Raw genomic sequence first — 19945 nt, 5'->3', positions numbered from 1 at the left:
ACAGTGTCACATCAATGTATTCTAGGTTTCAAACAGATCTCCCATGCCAAGATCTATTGAAAGCTCTCATTTTAAAATGTTGAAATAATTTCCCTCTGTGCTCTTATACCCAGATAAGCATATTTCCCTTTGGCATCCAATGAACCTCAATATGAAACAAAAGAAGTCTGACTGGCACATTTAAATTTTCACAAATCAAGAAATATAATCTGATATAACCTTATAAAATGCATTACTTTTCATATAATAGACAATTTTCACTGGGTTTAAGACCTTCTGAGACTGCTTGGCAGAGTTTTAAAGTCAGTGCTTGGTGGTGAATAACACAGCAAAATATACAGAGTTGAGATTTTTTTCAAACAAACAAAAAACCCCAATAACTACAAAAACCAAGATTATGAACCCAGCCCTGCTACAGCACAATCAGTACACATGCTGTCAATCTTATTGTTTTCTAATTCAGCTAATTTCTTTAAAAATATCACTAGTTTTTAATTATGTCTTCAGAAGGTGTATTTCATATAAACTTCACAGTCTTTACAGACTTCTAATAAGTTCTAATATTATCCCGTTCCATGTACTACAGAAAATCATGCTCTTAGGGGGAAAAAAATCCACAACTTTTTTTTTTAAATAATGTTGTATGATTTGGACTCAAATACCACTCAAGTCAAGATTGTTGCATGACTTCACTACTCAGGAATTTTAAACATACAACAGCACACTGAGGAAGCTGGATTCTATCCAAATATAAATGAAACCATGCTTGATATAAGCCTCAGCAAATGGGGGATTTTACCACCACCTTCAGCTACCCTTCCTCTTCCCCCACCAAAAAAAAGAGTAAAAGCAGAAAGTAGTGCCTACAGTGATAGGTCACACAAATCATTTTGAAGTTTTCAAAGAGGGAACGGTGAACCAGCCTTTTCCAGTTCCTCAAAAATCAGCTTTAATTCTACCAGAATGCCAAAGAGATTAAGGTAGAAGGGGTATGCCAGTGAAGTTAGTAAAAGTGTTACCATTTAAAAGCCTGTTTACCAATAAATGGTGCCAGACTGGAAGAGGTTAATGAGATAGCAGATGATGAAGAAATACATGCAATGAACGTAGACCACTGGGGGGAACTTGATCACAAACAAACAAAAAAGATGACAATCAGGTGGAAATAAGTTGTAAAACACGGGCATTTTTCAAGATGCATTTGCAATATAAGAACATATATACAGGGACTTCCCTGGTGGTGCAGGTTAAGAATCCACCTGCCAGTGCAGGGACACATGGGTTTGATCCCTGGTCCGGGAAGATCCCACATGCTGCGGAGCAACTAAGCCTGTGCGCCACAACTACTGAGCCTGTGCTGTAGAGCCCGCGAGCCACAACTACTGAAGCCTGTGTGCCTAGAGCCCGTGCTCCGCAGCAAGAGAAGCCACTGCGATGAGAAACCCGAGCACCGCAACGAAGAGTAGCCCCTGCTCGCAGCAACTAGAGAAAGCCCACGTGCAGCAACAAAGACCCAATGCAGCCAAAAAATAAATAAATAAATAAAATGTATACGAATGGCAAACAGGGACAGGGACACAGTAGGCATTGAGAAGACATGGAATTTAAGATAGAAGGGCTATAGCTTTAAAAGAAGACAAAGTTAAATGCTGAAAGTGAAGCAAATGGAGAATTAGGAGCTGAAGATAAAAAGAGGTCCAACAACTCAACAATCTAATTACAAATGCAATCACCCCAGAAATCAGAGCCTCTTAAAAGACCTCCTTCTCCTCTGATCTCAAGAGTCTAATTTATTCACTATTGCTAAATTTGCTGTGATTTTTTTTTTAATTTATTTACTTTTGGCTGCGTTGGGTCTTCTTTGCAGTGCGCAGGCTTCTCATTGCGGTGGCTTCTGTTGCTGCGGAGCACCAGCTCTAGGCACGCAAGCTTCAGTAGTTGTGGCTCACAGGCTCTAGAGCGCAGGCTCAGTAGTTGTGGCGCACGGGCTTAGCTGCTCCACGGCACGTGGGATCTTCCCGCACCAGGGCTCGAACCCGTGTCCCCTGAATTGGTAGGCGGATTCTTAACCGCTGTGCCACCAGGGAAGCCCTGCTGTGATTTTTTTTTAAAAAACCGAAACTAAACTTACTTTCGCACCTCTTTCTTCTTCCCTTAGCATGTCTTCCAAGTTGGTAGCTTTCTCCTCTACAGACGTAGTTTTCTCAGTTATCTGCTTTAATTTTTTTCTTACAATCTGATTATGATTTTTAATTTTGTGTAACCTATAGAGAATTTATAAGGAAAAAATAGAAAACATGTCTAAAAGATATTTAATGCAAACAAATAAGGAACAGTTTATCCTAAGATTTCTTCATATAACTTGAAAGTTTCTTTTGCCATAAATCTTTTTATTACTAATGTGTATTTAATAAACCATAAAAATATTGCTCGTAAGCCTTTGTACTGAAAAACCCAGGAAAATTTTTTTAAGTTTAATAATTTAGTAGTTATAATTTTACAGTTATTTAACCAAAAAATCAAATATTCAATAATTTTTCTAGAAATAGTCAAAAACTATAAACATATTTAAATACCTTTTTTCTTACCTTGTTGTTTCTTCATTAATGTCCTTCTTTATTCTGGAAATATTTTTCCTCAGAGCTTCTAAATCACTGGAACTTCTATTCACAGTGGCTTTTAAAGAATCCAGCTATTTATTAGTTAACAGAGAGAAATTATATATTTACTCTATATCTTATAAATTAATATCATTTCTGAGAAGTTCTATTATGAACACATTAATTTCTAACCTACATCACAACCACAAACATAATAACCATGTTGCTGTAATACATATTTAACAATTTTTCTTTTTGATCTGATATTAAATTTTAAATAACTTGCAAATCCTGGCATATTATAGAGACCTACATATATGAGTTAAAAGTGCATAGAACAAAAGCTTCACAACATTGTATTTGGCAATGATTTCTTCGATATGACACCAGAGGCACAGGCAACAAAAGAAAAAGTAGACAAATTGGACTTCGTTAAATTAAAAACTTCTGTACAACAAAAACAATAACAACAGAGCAAAATGGCAACCCAAAGAATGGGAGAAAATATTTGCAAATTATATATCTGATAAGGGATTAATATCCAGAATATATAGAGAACTTCTAAAACTCAACAACAGCAACAACAACAAAAACCCAGCCTGACTCAAAAATGGGCAAAGACCTTGAATAGATATTTCTCTAAAGAAGAGATGCAAAAGGCAAATAAGCACATGAAAAGACATTCAACATCATTAATCATTAGGGAAATGCAAATCAAAACTACAGTGAAATACTACCTCACACCAATTAATACAGCTACTATCAAAAAACCCCAAAATAACAAGTATGGACAAGGATGTGGAGAAATTGGAACACCTGTGCACTGTTAGTGGGAATGTAAAATGGTACAGCCACTGTGGAAAACAGTATGGCGGTTCCTCAAGAAATTAAAAATATAATTACCATATGATCAGCAATTCTGAAATAATTGTTCACCCATGTTCACAGCAGCATTATTCATAATAGCTAAAACATGGAAGCAACCCAAGGCCATTGACAGATGAATGGATAAGCAAAATGTGGTATATACACACAATAGAATACTATTCAGCCTTAAAAAGGAACAAAATTTTGACATATACTCTAACAGGGATGACCCTTGAGGACATTATGCTAAGTAAAATAAGTGAAATAGGCCAGTCACAAAAAGACAAATACTTTATGATTCCATTTATACGAGGCACTTAGAGTAGTCAAAATCACAGAGACAGAATGTAGAATGGTGGTTTTTAGGGGCTGGGAGGAAGGGGAAATGGGAAATTATTGTTTAATGGGTACAGAGTTTCAGCTTTACAAGAAAAGAGTTATGAAGATGGGTGATGGTGATGGTTGTAAAACATTAGGAATGTATTTAATACCACTGTATACCTGAAAACAGTTAAGATGGTAAATGTGTGTTATATGTATTTCACCACAATAAAAAAATTTTGAGGAAAAAAAAAGAAGTACTCTTATATGCTACAGCTTGTATGAACCTTGAAAGCATTATGTAAGTAAAAGAATCATGACACAAAATGCACCATATTGTATGATGTCCAAAATAGGCAAATCATAGAGACAGAAAGTAGATCAGGAGTTGCCAGGGCCTGGTAGGAGGGGAGAAAGGAAAGTGATTGCTAATGGGTATGGGATTTCTTTTTGAAAGACAAAAATATTCTAAAATTAGATAGTGGTAATGGTTTCACAACTCTGTGAAATACTAAAAACCATTGAATTGTACACTTCAAAAGGGTGTATTTGATATGTGAATTTTATTTCAATAAGCAAATGATAAATGAATGAATACCTGCATTCTTTTCTGCAATTGGTTTAAACTTAAAATTTTTTGAGAATGAGCTATTAGCAGTGACATTTAATTTATGCAAGAAATTCACTTATTTTACTTTTTCAAGATCTTAATTATTCTCTTCAGACAGAAAAAAAATCTTTCCTTCTTTATCAGGTATATAAAGTATAACAACTTATAGAATGAAATGCTCTGCAATATTCCAATTTCCCACCCAAATAGCAGTAACTTCAGATAACATGGCCTCAAGGCACAAATTTCATAAAGATCCCTTTATTGCTAACTAAGGGGATTGCTAACTCTCCCTATGGAATAATCTAGTTGGCATGTATGCTCAAAAAAAGAAAAGAACAAAGCAGGAGAATTTTATTCTCTCTTAGTCTGTTTAAAGACATTATACCACTACATTGTCCCACTACCACACTGAAATATTTTCCCTTAACAAGGTAAGAAACTGAACTTCAGCAGGTAGTTCCACCTAGAATTTGAGAGTTAAAACCACCATACACATGTAGCACTGGAAGGACACTTCAAGTTATCACCGATGTCAATAATTCATCTTCACATTTGCTCATTTGTCGGTTATCTTATAATTATGATTTCCAGCCTAGACCCTTCAGGAGCCTTTTGCCTTGGGTCACTTACAGGACACCATGTGTGACAGTCAAGTTGGGCACTGCACAACTCCAGGGGGAGCCCTTCACACCACCTGTGATGTGAATGACAGCCCCCTGTTGCCTTCATCCAAGCAAGGTCTCATTAGAGTATCCTAAAAGTGCCACAACATGAAGGGATGTAACAAAAAGAACTAGAAGGCAGTTTCTTAATCAAAGGAAAGGCTTTATGCTTATTTGTATAGTAATTTGTTATAAACACACAAACCAGTCTTTTTAGTTGACATACCTCATCCTTCAGCTGAATTCTATTAGTTTCATGACATTGATATTCCGTTCTACATTTTAAAACTTTACGATCAGCAACAGAAATTTTTTTCTCATACTCTGTGTTATTCCCAATCTCACTTTCCAAAAACTTGATCTTTTCCTTAACCAAATTTTCTTTTTCTCTTATTTCCTGCTTTATCTTTGCTAATGCCTAGGATTTAAAATACAGGTTAAATATATATTTAATACAACAAACAAAACTAAAACTAAAAGGAATTTAGTTTTTCTATAGCATTTGTTTTACCAAAACTTAAGAAAATGTTTTTTAAAGACAGACTAATTTATATGAATAAAATAAAATATTAATATGCCACACACTAATATCTATAAGCTCATTTTTTAAAGATCTCTGTATTTTATTTCATCCATCTGGTACTTTGCTAAAGGGATGAGAAAAATGTCAATCTTTCATCAACAAAAGGTGACATGTAAAAAATATAACAGTATTGAATAGTTTTCACACAGAAAGTTGGATTTCAATGAAATTTTCCAAGTATTTCACAAGACCAGTTTTTTTCATTTTTTGAGAATATTATTTTTGTTATTGGTTTCAGTAGGAATGTCTTCATGCAGGCGTTTTGCTAGTCTTGGGGATACAAAATAACTAGAATATACAACGTAGTAACTGAGGTATGGACAAAGTATTAATACTATGGGAGCAAAGAGATAATGAAGTCTACCCAAGAGAAATCATTAAAAGGCTTTACCTAAGAGCCTTCATTTGAATTGGGCCTAAAAAGATAAATGGGGATGCATAAATACTCTAACATGGTTAAGGTGCAGGGTGGGAGGGCGGGGATGGAATGGGGACATAATAAGAAAGGGTGGAGACAGATGATAGGGATTAGGCTGGAAAGGTAGAGGTTAAGGCCAAATGGTGAAGAATTCAATTTTTCAATTGCCATGTTAAAGAGAGTCAGCTTTTAAGCAACATGGAATAAATATTTTAGAGCTGGGGAGTAAAAAGATCACATGTGGTTTTTACGGGTGATTCTGATGGCACTATGTTAACTGAATTGGAGGGAGAAGCAAAATTTACCCTAAAATATATTTCTTCCAAGTTTTCTGGAATAGGGTCCCATCAAACAACTAATCCCAGGAGATTGGGTCAGGGGAGAGTATGGGTTCTAAAATCAGTAAGTTTTAGAAATGCTGCATGTAATATTGTACATATTAGCATATTAAATCAATATATATCTGAGATTCACTGCATTTTAAAAAACATTTTAAATTTGTTTAATCTAGTATTCCCATCTATATAACAATTAATATTCTATAATTGTAACATTCCATATATCTACTATGTTCATTCACCCTTAGGAGGTCAAAACTTCCTAAGTTTATATGTGTCAAATGATTATTCTAGAATTTCTTGCCTTATATTAATTTTTCTACCACTTAATCAGATGCTTTAATTCCTACTTCAGCGTTCACATTTTTTAACAGGGCAATCTATTCACAGTTAAGTTTTCATACAGGTGATGCCACAGAAATCAGAAATACCACAAATTGAGAGCCAGTTGTTAAACACTTAGAAGCATCCCACTACCTATGGAACCATTTCTTGTTTCCCTCCTTAGTCTTTTTCAATACATACAGCCAGGAAATGTCACCTCATAAATAAGGAGCCACTGAGGATATGACCAGAGAGCTACAAGCTGTGGATTCTGCCAAATCAGCAGGCTGAGTCAATTTAGCTGCAGGGTTGTATGAGAATTTGATTATGGATCTGCAGTCTTAGATCTGACACATTTGATTTACACAGAGGAAGCAGTCAGGACTTGATGTTTGAAAGCAGTATGAAGCCAAGAAAGAGAAACCAACATCAGCATTAAGAAATAAGAGGAACTCATAGTTAAGATTGGGTCTCCCAAGTCCGTCCTTAGGGAGGCATAGGCCATTTTGTTGACAAAATGTTGATTACTTACAGAAGTTTAAAATAAAGAAATCACATTTTACATATAAGTTACATATAACAAGTAAACCACATCCAGATATCAGAGTTCCAAACTCCCAGTGACCTGAGCTGCTTGCCAATGCCTTTCCATGGAGTATATTCAGAATGGAAGTTCGCCCATTTTCTCATCTGCCTTCTTTCCTCCTCAATTCCTTCTCCTTCCCAACTTTCCATCATCTTCCCATTTTCACTCACCACTATTTTACCCCTTAATGATTTCCCAAAAAACTCCTAAATTACCTCTGAAAGTAGCAAAAGATAACACTAGGTCTGTGTTTAATCAGTGTGGTGTTCCTCCACTTCTGAGCTTTCACCCCATCATGGGTACCTCAGTTTCAAAAGGGAAAATTTATTGCAGTCCTTCTTTCTTGGCTATCCATGAGGCTCCTTTCCCTACACCTTTGATTAGCACACAAATAGCACACATGTTAAATCCAAGGCACCTTGGACAACCATGTATAAGTCAGGGCATTGGTTTTACTGCAATAACATTATCTGTTGATCTTCTCTTGTCCCACATTTCAGAGATGTCAGGATCCAGTCTTTGGCATTATATACCATAAGTAAATAATCCTCATAAAATCTCATTTCTAAATGGATACAGGGTCAGCTTTGAAAAACATTTACCAAAACTATTGAATCCTGCTACAAAAGTGACTTTCAAATAACAGTGTGATTTACATTTGAAATGAATGAGTTAAATACAAAAGAGATAAATACAGCTGAACGTTGCAAGGACCAAACAACTACTTTACCAAGGCACAGTTATCAATGTCTCGATCTCTCTTCTGCATCTGTTCTATTGTGTTCTCCCACTGTTGAATGAGTTCTTGCCTTTCATTATGAATCTTACGAAAATCTTGGGCTGCTTTATCCAATTCTAACTGTCAAATGAAGACCAAATAATATTTCTGTGAATTTAAGTGCTTTTTAAATATCACTTTGACAATTAAGAAATAAAAATCTTTACTAAACCAACCTGTGCACTTAGAGTCTCTGCAAGTTCATTGTCAAGTACCTTTCTTCTCTGATTACATTCCACTGTCAGCCTTTCTAATTGCAGGGTCAGTGCCTATGATGTAATTACATGCAAAAATATTCATAATTATCATTTTATTAACATAAAAGCTGTTAGCCTATCTCACATTAAGTATTATTATATTATACATATTTATTTGACATCTAAAATAACTACAAAATAATATATATATTCTTTATCTTCTAGCCCCATAGTGCTGCAATGATAACCCAATTGTTTCTAAAAAGACTTTTAATTAATTTATTTATTTTTGGCTGTGTTGGGTCTTTGTTTCTGTGTGAGGGTTTTCTCTAGTTGCGGCAAGCGGGGGCCACTCTTCATCGCGGTGCGCGGGCCTCTCACTATCGCGGCCTCTCTTGTTGCGGAGCACAGGCTCCAGACGCGCAGGCTCAGTAGTTGTGGCTCACGGGCCTAGTTGCTCCGCGGCATGTGGGATCTTCCCAGACCAGGGCTCAAACCCGTGTCCCCTGCATTGACAGGCAGATTCTCAACCGCTGCGCCACCAGGGAAGCCCTAAAAAGACTTCTAATACTTTTTAAAGTAAGTTAGAAAAAAGATTAAACAATAATTTGCCATTTAAAATTATTTTAACTAATGCATGTGGTATTAATCTATTAGAAAATAGCATGTTTCATGATACTAAAATATTACCAGATTTAATTACAAGTAGATCTTTAAGTAACGGTTATAATAATATATTAAATAATCAATAGCACTATAGTCTCAAATCAGCAAAAACTATCTGTAACATTCAAACTATTACACAAAAGAAGTTAAAATACTTATACATAGTTCTACTACAAAACTTTCTTTTCTGAAATGCTTTTGAGAAAACTTCTCAATCAGGATTCTTAACCGGGAGTCCAGAGATCCCTAAATGGTCAAAGGGCTTCAGAGGATCTGTAAAACTCGCAGCAAAATTTTGTGGATATTTGAGTATAGTCATTTTCCTAGAGACAGGATAATTGGCTTTATTAGACCCAAAATGTTTAAGAACTACTTTAAAATTATAAGTCCAATTTAGATTAAATGGTTGATATATTACAGATTCAGAGAAAATCTAACACTACAATTTATAATATCTCACCCTAATTTTATTATCATCTTGTCGTGCATACTTCTGAAGAGTGAGGGCATCACTATCTTTATGAGCCGATTCTTCCAGCCATGCCTCCAATGCTTGCTGGTCCCAGTTCATTTGACATTTCAAACCATCCAGTTTTTGAGTAGTTTTAAATATGTAATTCTAATTTCCAAAGAGAGGGGGCATGGGGAGATTACAAAACATTATTTACTGTACAAATTAAAATAAAACATAACATTACATATTACAGGACATATTTAAAAGGAAGAAAGAAATCCTGTCTCTGTCCCTGGCCAGATGTATATAAATACCATAATTAATTGTATAGCTATCATACTAATATTTTAATTATTCAGTTGTGAAATAGAGGGGAGATGATTATGCAAAGTTGAGAACAGTAGTTGAGCCAAAGTTTGCTTAAAAAGGCTTCAGGGTAGCTCCCCTAGAGCAATCTCATTAGTCACTTCACCAAAACTACCCCAAGCTGGTACACAATCTTAATAAAAATAATGTACGTGATATGCTAACTCAAGCCCAAGACAAGTCCCCTTCAGCCCCATTTCCAATCAGATTGCTGCCTCTAAAAGACCTCTTATATAGAAATTTTGGAAGCATGTCTAATTAAAATAAATATAGTAGTTAAGTAGATAAAAATATTTCTGTCAATGTATTCATTTAACAAATCTAGGTTCACAAAAAGAAAACAGATCAATATGCAAACATATACAAATTAATATGATATGTATGCATATGTATACATACATGTATACATATAGAGAGAGATACAGATATATACATTTCCATAAGTATATGCATATGTAAAGATAAGAATTGAATTTGGAAAGAGCTCCCAGCCACGTAACTAAAAACTAAGAAAGAGAAAAATAGGTTACAGTAACTTAATATTAGAATCACCAGCTGATAATATGAAAAGTAAAAATTTTGACTGAAAAATGAAATTCAAAATTACAAGTGACTTTTTTAATGTAGCTTTTAAAAATGTAGCACTTATAAATTATGCCTAGTGTGGTATATAACAGGCAGCCGGCATGGTACTTTGCACATAGTAAGGCTCAATGACTATTTGGTAAATGAATATTGAGAAAATAAATGTAACATTCTATCACTGTTGATTCAAATTACAGCTCCACGTGAGTTTCATTGTCCAAAAAACAATGTAAGTGAATGTCAGGAAACTAAAGAATGCCTTTGCCATACAGAAAAAAAAAATGTTTATTTGGTGAGGGAAGAAGGAACAATAGCACACAATGTTAAATAACATTTCAACACATACTTCCTTATCACTTTTCTTTTCCCGTATTGAAGTTATCTCATTTTCCAGTCGTTGCATTTCATCCTTCACTCGTCCCAGTTCTCTTTCAGCAATCATCTTAAAATGTTCTTCACTTTCAATCTCATGCTCCCTGGCTTTGCAAAGAGACTACAGAATAATATACAAGACAGAAAGACTTTTTAAATTTTAATATTATAAAATATTCATAATAATCCACTAGACAGAAAATAACAAAGTTCCCACAAAATGCTTAGATCAAGTACTATTAATTCCACTTCTCTGAAACCTACACCACATTAGACTTTGTGATTCAGTGTAGTCGGTGTTGCTTACTAGTTGTAAGAAGTCAGTTCATGGAATGTGCTAGGAAAAAATGTTGTCAGCAGTTTTCAGTTATTATGTTGGTCTAGGGAAACTGCTGAAAACCAAAAATTATATACTGAGACTTTAAAAGATATAATTCATTTATTTAAAAATAAAAAATGAAACTAATTAAAAATACTTAGGAAATGGTATGTTTATAAGAATTGATCACATATTCTAATTAACAGAGATAATTTGAAAGTAATTATGTAAACAGTGATGGTTATAAATATGTCCTAGAGTATGTTAATATACAATGATGCCTTTGTGTTAAGTTTTACTTAATAAAATCGTATTTGTTGACTACTGATCTTGTAGGGCTTCAAAGTTATCACCATTTGTATTATTTTTACATTATTAAGGCTGTTAGTGTTGAAGGAAGTTTACTGTCTTTTGTCTCTATTGTCCTACTTAATTGAGGTTTGGCTATAATGAAATACACCTACAGAAAATCTCCGTTTCTCAATTCCCCAACTCAGTGGTTTAATAACTTGAAGAAAAGATGTTGTTCCAAACTGCTTATTAGTTACTAAATCACATCAGGATATAAAAATCTTGAGATTGTTTTTAAAAGTTCATTAAATTTATAACTTTCTAATAAGACTTGTAAAAACCCATAAAACACTTACCTATATTAAGTATAAATAGGTATTAAAAACATGACTTTTTTCATTTTTAAGAATTACATACTTCTTCAAAGGAAAGTTGATGCATTTTTTAAAAAATAGTTTCAGATGGAAGTTAGTAAACTCTCCAATGCTGATTTACAGAGCTTTCTGGTTTCCTGGGCACCATCAGGGAAAGAGATTCTACACATGAATAGCTTGTCCATACAACAGATGTTTACTTAATTAATCATTCTAAGTTTTAATTTTTATTATTTGTGTCAATATTTCTAAAATGCATTGTACTGTTCCCAGTTACCTTAGTTTCCTGAATATAATTTAACTTTTCTATTATCTCAGAATTGTCATTATAAAATTCAATTCTTAAACTATGCTAAAATACCATTGTGTCCTAAGGGCTACTGAAGTGTGTGGACTCTTTGCCTCCACTCCAAATGGCTCCAGGGGGTTGTGCTGAAAAATTTAAAAGTAGACAGAAACTCTATTATGTGTTTTATTAGGTCTGCTTCCATTTAATGCCGTAGTTTCTCACTGCCATCACTGTACCCTTCTCATATAATCAGCTGACTAATATTATATCAGACTGTTTGAATGATGATTTCTCTTTTCAAATGAACTAATTATTCCTTGAATTTGGTGGCAGTAGAGTTCCTAAAAGTCTTTTTTTCTACCTACTTTCAGGTTCAAGATTATGTTCATAATTATTTAGTTATGCGAAAGTTTCCTATTATATCTCTAAAATCAAATCATAGATGTAAATGCAATGTGAAATGTTCCATGACTACACATGATATAATCAATGTGAATTTCAACATTATCGTACCTGGGTAAATAAGAACTCTTGCTTAACATTTTTGAAGTGAGAAGTCATAGCATTAATTCGGTCTTCATAGTCACGTAGCTGATCTTGAAAGCTTGACCTTTCATCCCGCAGCTTTGACAACTGTAAATAATAAATTCTATGATTAACCAAAGTCCTACTAAGTTTTTACCATATTAAAAGGATCTAAAATCAAAAGAAAATTAAATCCTCATTTACTTCACTTCTTTCAATATCCATTTAAACTTCTAAAATCTACTAATCTTTTAAATATTATAAAATAGCTCTGTGGGAAAATTAGCACCATATTAAAAGAGAATAGAAATCTCTCTCAGATTTACAGCGTTAGCAGGTCCACTGCTAAAATGCAATTTAATAAGATTCTATTCTGTAATTAAACCACAAGATAGCTAAAGCAGACAGAGCATAGCAACAAGATGTAACAAAAACACAGACCATGAAACATAAATTTGAAAAGTAGCTGTACACGCAGCATAATAGCTCCTCCCTGAACTCCTATTCAAAACCAACAGACTTAGGCTAAGCTTAACAGAACAGAACAACTAACTCTCACATGCTTAAAACCTGTTTCTTAATAAATTTTGTGTGTCTTTTGAATAAGAACCCTGAGTAGAAACAAAACAGTGTAAATGCAAGCAAACAAACAAACCTTTAGGAAATTATAACAGATTCTCAGGACCACTAGAGTATGTCACCCCTCAAAGCGGTATAAAAGCTCAACAACAAAAAATATGCTTCCTTAGTGTTTGGAGCTGTGGTTCCCCATGTTGGGGCTACAACCCAGGAAGTACACAACACCATCCACTAAAGTGCAGAAGAAATATTTGAATTTTTAACAAAGGAAGAAAGAAAATAAATACTAATTTACTCATTTGTTATGTCCTATATTTTATTAAACTTACTAAGTACAGTTGACCCTTGAACAACCTGGGTTTGAACTGTGGTTTCACTTATATGGGGATTTTTTTCAATAAATATAGTACCTATATTTTCATTTTACAGATCTTTAACTAAGTGTGGGGAAAAGTTTGTGTTTGCTTAGAGATCACAATATGGGGAATCAAAAGAACTAAGGTTTGATTCCTGATTCTATCCAAACTGTTTCAGCTTCCTGCCCTTGGGTGAATCATTTATCAATTCCCTGTTTTTGAGACAGAGATAGCAGTACTCAAATTTTCCACTGCTGGGGGGGCAGGTAGCACCCCCTAACCCTCACACTGTTCAAGGTCAACTGTAATAATAAATATGTATTTTTTGCTTTTTATTTTATTAATTTCAGTTTATATTTTAATTCCCTTTTTTTTACTTTATTGTTCTTTTTTAAAACTTATTAAGAGGAGTTCTTAGTTTCTTTACTTTTTGTCTTACTGTTTTTATGACCTCAATATTTGTCACCCCCAAATTCATATATTGAAACCCTAATCCCCAATGTGATATTATCTGGAGGTGGAGCCCTTGGGAGGTAAGTAGGTTTAAATTATGACATGAGGGTAGGACCCTCATGATGGGATTAGTGTCCTTATAAGAAGAGGAAGAGAGACCAGAGCTCACTCTCTCTCTTAGCCATGTGAGAACAGAGCCAGAAGGCAGCCACCTACAAACCAGAAAGAGGGCTCTCATAGGTACTCAGCTATGATGGCACCCTGATCCTGACTTCTAGCCTTCATAATTGTGAGAAATAAATGTCTGTTTTTTAAGTCACTCAGTCTATGTTACTCTGGTGTAGTAACCCAAGCTAAGACACTGATCTAAAATAAAGGCATTTAAGGCTATAAGTTTTCTCTAAGATTTTTGCTGTTTCCCGTGGGTGTGGGTATGAAGCAGTCTCCTTTTATTGTTTTCTAAAAGGTGATTTTTTTCCTTTCAATTTCTCTTTGATATAAAGCTATCCAGAAATATATTTCTGAGAAACTCACCTAAGTATCAATATTTAAGGTGGATCTCTTAGTCAGCTCAGGCTGCCATAACAAAATATCATAGACTGGGTGGCTAAAACATGGAAATTTATTTCTCACAGTTCTGGAGGCTAGGAGGTCCAAAATCAAGGTGCCAGACAATTCCGTTCCAGTGAAATTTCTCTTCCTGACTTGCAGATGGCTGCCTTCTCAGAGTCCTCATATGACAGAAAGAGCCCTGGTCTCTCTTCCTCTTCTCATAAGGACAGTAATCCCATGCTACCCCTTCCCCGCCATCATGACCTCATGTAAACCTAATTACCTCCCAAAGGCCCCACCTCTGAATACCATCACACTGGGGGTTAGGGCTTCAACATATGAATGGGGTGGGGGCGGGGGCGGGGGCGGGGGCGGGGGCGGGGAAGGCACGCAAGTATTCAGTTCCTAACAATGGTGGATAATTTTTAAAATTGTTTATTATAAATTCTATTTGCTTATGATCAGAAAATGTGACCTATAAATTTTCCATCACTCATTTTTAAATTGTTATAAAATATATATAACATAAAATTTACCATTTTAACCCTTTCTCAGTGTACGTTAAGTACAGTGGCATTACCTACATCCACGTGTTGTGCAACCATCACAACCATCCATTTCCAGAAGTCTTTTATCTTCCCACACTGAAACTCTGTACCCATTAAATACCAACTCCCCATTCCCCTTACCCCCAGACCCTGGAAATCAGCATTCTACTTTGTGTCTCTACAAATTTGACTACTCTAGGTTATCTCATATAAGTGGAACCATACAGTATGTCTTTTTGTGTCCAGCGTATTTTACTTAGCCTACTGTATTTAAGGTTTATCACTCATTTTTAGGTTTTTGTTCTGGTCTAGTACATAATCTACCTTTGTAAATGTTTTATGAACATATTCTACTTAAGGGATATATGCTCTCTATGTTCTTATTTTTGTTGTATTAGTCATATCTTTTATATCTTTATTTTTGTCTATTAGAGTTGTCTAATTCTGAGGAAGTAAATATTGAAGTATCTCACTACATATTTTTGTCAAGGCCTACTTGCATTTATAATAGCTTTTACTTTTACGTATTTAGCTGTTGTGATGTTTGGTGCTTTATCACTTTTATTTTCTTCATCAATTATGACTTTTATCATTGCATAATGAACCCAGAGCAAAAGCATCTGCTTTTTAAATGAAAGCATAACGATTAACTCTCCACAACTTGATAATTCCTTCCCCATAGAGTTCCCAAACAACATTTTATTGCCTCTTTCTTCAGTATAAAAGGACATGCAAGGACCACCAGATATATATTGAAAACTTACATAATGTGAGGGACATCAAGATAAACAAACAAAAAGATCCCAAAGAAAACAGATAATTCAGGACACAAAAGACAAGAACTAAACACACACACACAGACACACACACACTCAGAGAGATTCTAAATGATAATGTACTCCTAAAACAAGACCATGTGATACAAAAAAGCAATAAGCAAATAACCTGAAAATTAAAAATATGATTGATATAGTTGCCAAAATTAAAATTGCTATGTAAAGATGAAATAAAACCCTAAAAGCTTCCAGAGATTAAAAAAGTAAGCTACAAAGAAATGAAAATCATTTTAATATCAGATTACTCACCAACAACACTGCTGGAAGATAGTAGGGCAATACTTTCCAGATTCTGTGGAAAAATTATTTTTATTCTAGGATCTTCTACCCAGCCAAATTACCATCATATGTGAAGATAAATAAAAACATTTTCAGATTCACAGTGTTTACCTCCCATAGACCCTTCTTAGGGAGACACAAGAAAGTATTTCATTAAAATAAGGGAATAATAATCTAAGAAAAAAGAAGCTATGTGATGTAGGAAATAGAGCATCAACCCAGTAAAGGAAAGGGAATTCTCAAGTTAATAGCTGGGAAATAGGCCTGTGGGAAAATAGTCCATACTGGGAAACACAGGACTCCAGGAGGAAGGAGTAGGGGGAGAGAGAAAGTATCTTGAAGATCTGATACTATTATTTAAGGAATATAAATGTAAAGTCAGCAATGCAAGGAACCAGACTGGCAGCCAGGGATGTGAGGAATTGAAAGCACAGTACTGTGGGTCCTTCTTGAAACCCACACATGGATAGTACCCAACCAGTCAAAAGATGAATCAAAGTGAAAAATTCAAAAAAAGGTAAACTTAGTAAAAGTGGCTGCATGAACAACCATTAAATCATTTTAAATATAAAACTAAGACTAAACACTTGTAGTAAATTAAGGGCACTGAATAGAATGAAAATAAAATAAACCTTGATATTATAAAAATAATAAAACCACTATTTTTAATGGGGAAAAGATGGTGGCAGGAAGGGTAAGAGAGCTAATTTCTTCATTTCAAAGATGAGAAATGAAAGATCAGGGAGTCAACCCATACTGTCTACAAATGAAGCAAAGAAGTTTTTTAAAAACAATTAATTTAACCATTTCATTTTTCTTATTTAGTTTTTCTTAATGTTAAAGAAATCTTTCAGCAACCACTATCTCTTATAACCAATACTCACTGAAATTCAACAATTGCGTTCATTTTCTCCTTTTAAACACAAGTAAAATTAAATTTAAATTTTTATGTTAAAAGCAGCACATGTAATAGGATCCCAGTTTTATAATACTCCTGTCTTTTCTTTCTGTATACCTGTAGACAATGATGTCTGGGATATTTGTTTAAAGCCATGATAGCCACTTCTACGGTCAACAGTGAGTACTGTGGGGAGGGAATATCTTGAATTTTTTATTTTATACCCTTCTCTTCTGTTTGAATATCTTAAACTTTCAAGAGTTGCTTTTTTAATATTGGAGTTTATTCAGGTGAAGTGATTATGGCCCTCATTATTCTTTTTATTGCTCTTTAATATTTTTTTAAAATAGCTAATACGAGTAATATGTATATAAAGTCCTGTGAGACAAATATTATGGCAATAATACCAAAAACTAACGTTTGAATGGAACTTAACCTATATTAAAGTCCTTAGAGCTGTATAACAACCCTGTGAGATAATTATTTTACTTATCTCCAGTTTACAGAAGAAGAAATGGACTCATTGCTGGTAAGCAGGATCAGAACCCAAGACTGGATACTTATTATTAGTCCTCAGTACTCAGTGCTAGATCTCTTATATTTCCTAATATCTGCCCTTCACTTAAAACAAAAAACAAAATCTGAAGCCATCTAAATCAGATATAAGTAAATAAGTCAGAAGAGTTTGAAAAAAATATTTTCAAAAAACAAAGTGGAGGATTTTCATTTTCATTTCTCAGAGGAGAGAAGACCTTCTCTTCCATTCTCTAAAGTAGTGTAAACATCATCGGTCTTCTTGGACCCTCTTCCACACAACACATTGCCATGTGATGGAACTTTAGACTGACTGCTAACGGGTTTTCAAAGTTTCCTGAGCTGGTTGCAATTTTATTTTTAACAACTACCATGCATTGGTTGCAAGCTGGTGTAAAATACTCCTTACAAAAATATTTTATATATTTCTGTGACAACTTAATCCTCACTTTGCAAAGCTGTAAACTGCACATTATACATACTTACTAGAACATCCCTCTTGAAAACATTTCTTCGAGTCACTTTAAACTTTAAACATCATAGGCAGTAACTCAAAAAGAAATGTCAACCATAACATGTTTTGTTTACAAACATCCGCAAATAACTGTTGCTACGCAAACCTCAGAAGTCCCTCTGCAAACTGCGCTTAATTCTGAGGAAGGAAAAAGCGGGCGCGAGAACCAGCCTTCCCTCTACTGCTCAGGAGGCTGGAAATGAGTGCAAGAAGTGGAAGAGGAGGAGGGAGTAAAGATTCAAGCTTTATAGTTGTGAATATCAATTATCGTTTCAACTTGATTGATTGATTTTAATGCTTTAGCAAGTACCGAAAAGGGCTAGCAGGTGAGGGAGGAAGGAGATGCTGCCGGAGAGAGGTAGACCGAGAAGAGATGGGATTAGGGAAAGAACGGAGAGAAATAAAAGGGTTGGGGTATTTCTGCCAACTAGAAAACGTCCCCCAACAGACCCCTTCTTCCCCCGCCTTCTTCACCTGATGCTTACCAGATCTTCCAGTATCTTGTTCTCCTCGTTCGCCACCGGGATGGCGAACCCTTCCTCCCAATTCAGCTCCGCCAGGAATTCACTACTCATGATGACAAACAGATAGGGGACCGCAGAAAAGGTGCAGAGGTAAGATCCACCTTCTCGTATCGCCCATGAGCGGCACCTGAGGCAACCCCAGGAACTCGCAAAGCTCCAGGATAGTTGCTACTGGAGCTCTAGCAACCGTTTCGCGCCCTTAGTTACCAAACAGGAAGCGCTCAGGTCCCCAGGCAAATCTTCCGGTTGAGAACTCCTTCCCAGGATCCAGTGCAACTTTTTCTTCTTGGGCACCCAGAGAAGCGAATCAACTTACTCCTCCAGAGGTTCCTTGGGATTGCCAGGTACCGGCATAACAGTCCTTCAACGTACGGCTCCGGTTAGCCCCTTCGGCGCTCCCGGGAGGTATAAAATCGGTGGCGCCTGCATTCTCCGGGGGACCACAGGGCACCGGACCTGCATTGCGCTACGCAGCTGCGATCGCGGGCGGAAGATGAGCGCTAACGAAAAGAATAAACCCAGCTTTCCTTTCAAGTGGCGTTTGTTGAGTTTCATTAGTAGATGAAATCTTGTAGGCTGAAGTAGACAGGTATTTTGAAGCACAATTCACTCCCTAGAATGTTTTGATCTTCGTCTGTTTTAACTTCTGGTCTCCCACCCAATGTTCTTGTGCCCGGTTGCAGAGTCCTAGTTGACCGCAGTCGTGAACTGCTCGGAGATGGCAGACCTGCAGCGCAGAGTTCCCACACCTTTATTTCCTTTTTTTTTTTTTTTTTTTTTTTGGCCAGGCGGCATGTGGGATCTTAGTTCCCCCACCAGGGATCAAACCCGTGCCCCCTGCAATGGAAGCGCAGTGTCTTAACCACTGGACCGCCAGGGAAGTCCCTATTTTCTTTACATTTTCATTTGTTAGCATTTACACATCTTTAATTCCACACAAAAGCCTATATTTCTTCCTAAACTCGAAAAAGTCTAACCGCTTTAGACTGGCAAGCACTTTACCAATTCACTCATTTGAATTAACTGCTTGGCACCGGTAGGAGTTTGAGTTTATGACCTGTGTTTTATGTACCCGCTTCTCAGAACTGGAAAGTATAAAACAGTGAACTAACCTAATCCTTTCATTTCCTAGATAAATGAACTGAAGCTCCCTGAGGTGAAGCGGGTAAAATAAGCAGGACCTAAACTAGGAAACAGATCTCAAACTATGCTCTCTGCAATGAGGGGTGTTCTTGGCTGGAATACTCTCTACCACTGCATCGTGAAGACCAATTAATTTTGCTTATCCAATAGTCAACTATCTGTAGCTTTTTTTGCCCTTTTGAATTTTATTCTACCTGTTCG

General features: G+C 35.5%; 1 protein-coding gene across 1 annotated transcript in view; it reads right to left on the bottom strand.

The window, feature by feature from the left end:
• The window catches only part of CCDC39 (coiled-coil domain containing 39), a 45314-nt gene extending 26596 nt beyond the window's left edge, over positions 1 to 18718 (bottom strand). The window contains exons 1-9 of the mRNA XM_061193373.1: positions 18563 to 18718; positions 12517 to 12636; positions 10705 to 10851; positions 9414 to 9572; positions 8267 to 8359; positions 8043 to 8171; positions 5290 to 5481; positions 2589 to 2692; positions 2132 to 2264 (exon numbers count right to left, since the gene is read on the bottom strand). Of these exons, the coding sequence (XP_061049356.1) occupies positions 2132 to 2264; positions 2589 to 2692; positions 5290 to 5481; positions 8043 to 8171; positions 8267 to 8359; positions 9414 to 9572; positions 10705 to 10851; positions 12517 to 12636; positions 18563 to 18652 (1167 nt within the window). The 5' untranslated portion in view covers positions 18653 to 18718. The remainder of the gene's footprint in view (positions 1 to 2131; positions 2265 to 2588; positions 2693 to 5289; positions 5482 to 8042; positions 8172 to 8266; positions 8360 to 9413; positions 9573 to 10704; positions 10852 to 12516; positions 12637 to 18562) is intronic.
• Between the last annotated feature and the right edge of the window lie 1227 nt (positions 18719 to 19945).

The sequence above is a fragment of the Eubalaena glacialis genome, chromosome 6 (genome assembly GCF_028564815.1).
Source record: "Eubalaena glacialis isolate mEubGla1 chromosome 6, mEubGla1.1.hap2.+ XY, whole genome shotgun sequence".
In the NCBI taxonomy this organism is placed as follows: Eukaryota; Metazoa; Chordata; class Mammalia; order Artiodactyla; family Balaenidae; genus Eubalaena; species Eubalaena glacialis.
Note: the sequence above shows the minus strand (reverse complement) of the source record. Positions and strands in the feature narration are given on the sequence as shown.